Source organism: Lucilia cuprina, chromosome X (assembly GCF_022045245.1).
Source record: "Lucilia cuprina isolate Lc7/37 chromosome X, ASM2204524v1, whole genome shotgun sequence".
NCBI classification, from domain to species: Eukaryota; Metazoa; Arthropoda; class Insecta; order Diptera; family Calliphoridae; genus Lucilia; species Lucilia cuprina.
This window is the reverse complement of record NC_060949.1, coordinates 13013763-13015017: the sequence shown is the minus strand read 5'-3', so window position 1 is coordinate 13015017 and position 1255 is coordinate 13013763. Positions and strand designations below refer to the sequence as shown.

Below are 1255 nucleotides of genomic sequence, written 5' to 3'. Positions count from 1 at the left end.
AATTATAATATTTTTTGTGTAGGATCGAAAAGCTATAGATGACGGTTGTAAATGTGTTTTTAAGTTAAGAAGCTCGTATTGACTTTTTTTATCAATGTGTATTTAACTCCAGAGTCGACCTCAAAAGTTTGACGCCGTCCGTTTATTTCTACGGCTACGACTACGAATTGTTGATTGATATCAACAATTTTATTTATGCCATATATTTTATAAACTGTCTCATCATGATTATCATTTGTGGAAATTGAATTGTTGTTTGACGCGTTTATTAAAGTTTTTAAACATACCTGTTGAACGTGGCCTGTTTTGCCACAGGATCTGCATTTGAGTTTGTTAGGGTTAGTGCGACATTGTTTTGTTTTGTGGTTGTCTTTCCCACAACGTATACAAAGATTTTCAATTCCTAATTGAGTAAAGTTAATTTTTGAACGCATTGGTGTTCTTGAAGATGACCGGAATCGACCACGACTTCGACGATTTGATCTTGAAGATCTGGAATACACTTTGTTGACGTCATTCGTGTTGATAGGTGTTTTTGAGTTCAGTTCCCGACTGTCAATTTTAGACGCTTCCAATGACAATGCTTTTTGCATAATTTTTGCAAAATCTGGTTCTTCCGATTGTAAGAGCTGTTCGCGGATAGTATTGTCTTTTATGCCTCGTATGAATTGGGCTCGAAGGAAAATGTTTGATATATCGGCCTGGCAGGCACATGTTGACACAAACTTGCATTCATTTATATCACGCCGGAGTATTGCAACATAATCAGCTAATGATTGCTCATCGTTTTGATATGTAGATAAAAATCGATGTTGTATTACCAGTATGTTCTTCTCTGGGCACAAATGCATTTCGAGTTTCTTTACCAACTCGTCGTACTCTATTTCTGTTATTTTTTTCGGTGCCACTAGAGAAACCAGCAATTTAAAATGTGTTGACCCCAAAGAATTAACGAGCATTTGGTGGCATACAGTTTTATCGTTAAGTACACCTTTCATGTTAAGGTAATTTTCAAACCTTTGACGATACAACTTGAAGTTTTCTTTGCTCGCATCAAAATTTTCAAATGGCGGTATCATTGCATGTAATGGAGGCACATTTTGTTGTTGCCTCTGCGATGTTTGTTGAAATGTAGCATTAGTACTTAATTGCTGAAGTAAATCACGTTGATTTTTTGTAAAAACTTCTAGCAATTGTTGAAATTGATTTGAATCCATAGTGATGTAATTTTTAATTTATTATATTTATTTTTTTT

The 1255-nt window shown here is 34.7% G+C and overlaps 2 protein-coding genes across 3 annotated transcripts in view; one reads left to right on the top strand and one right to left on the bottom strand.

The window, feature by feature from the left end:
- The window catches only part of LOC111684188 (tau-tubulin kinase homolog Asator), a 169859-nt gene that overhangs the window by 129134 nt on the left and 39470 nt on the right, over positions 1–1255 (top strand). The window lies entirely within an intron of this gene.
- Positions 25–1249, bottom strand: LOC124421282. The gene has a single exon (XM_046956205.1). It carries the CDS (start codon positions 1215–1217, stop codon positions 60–62), a length of 1158 nt encoding a protein of 385 aa, XP_046812161.1. The 5' UTR covers positions 1218–1249; the 3' UTR covers positions 25–59.

Coding starts and splice junctions, on each gene's coding strand:
- LOC124421282 (XM_046956205.1), bottom strand. CDS start 1,217: ATGGATTCAAATCAATTTCAACAATTGCTAGAAGTTTTTACAAAAAAT.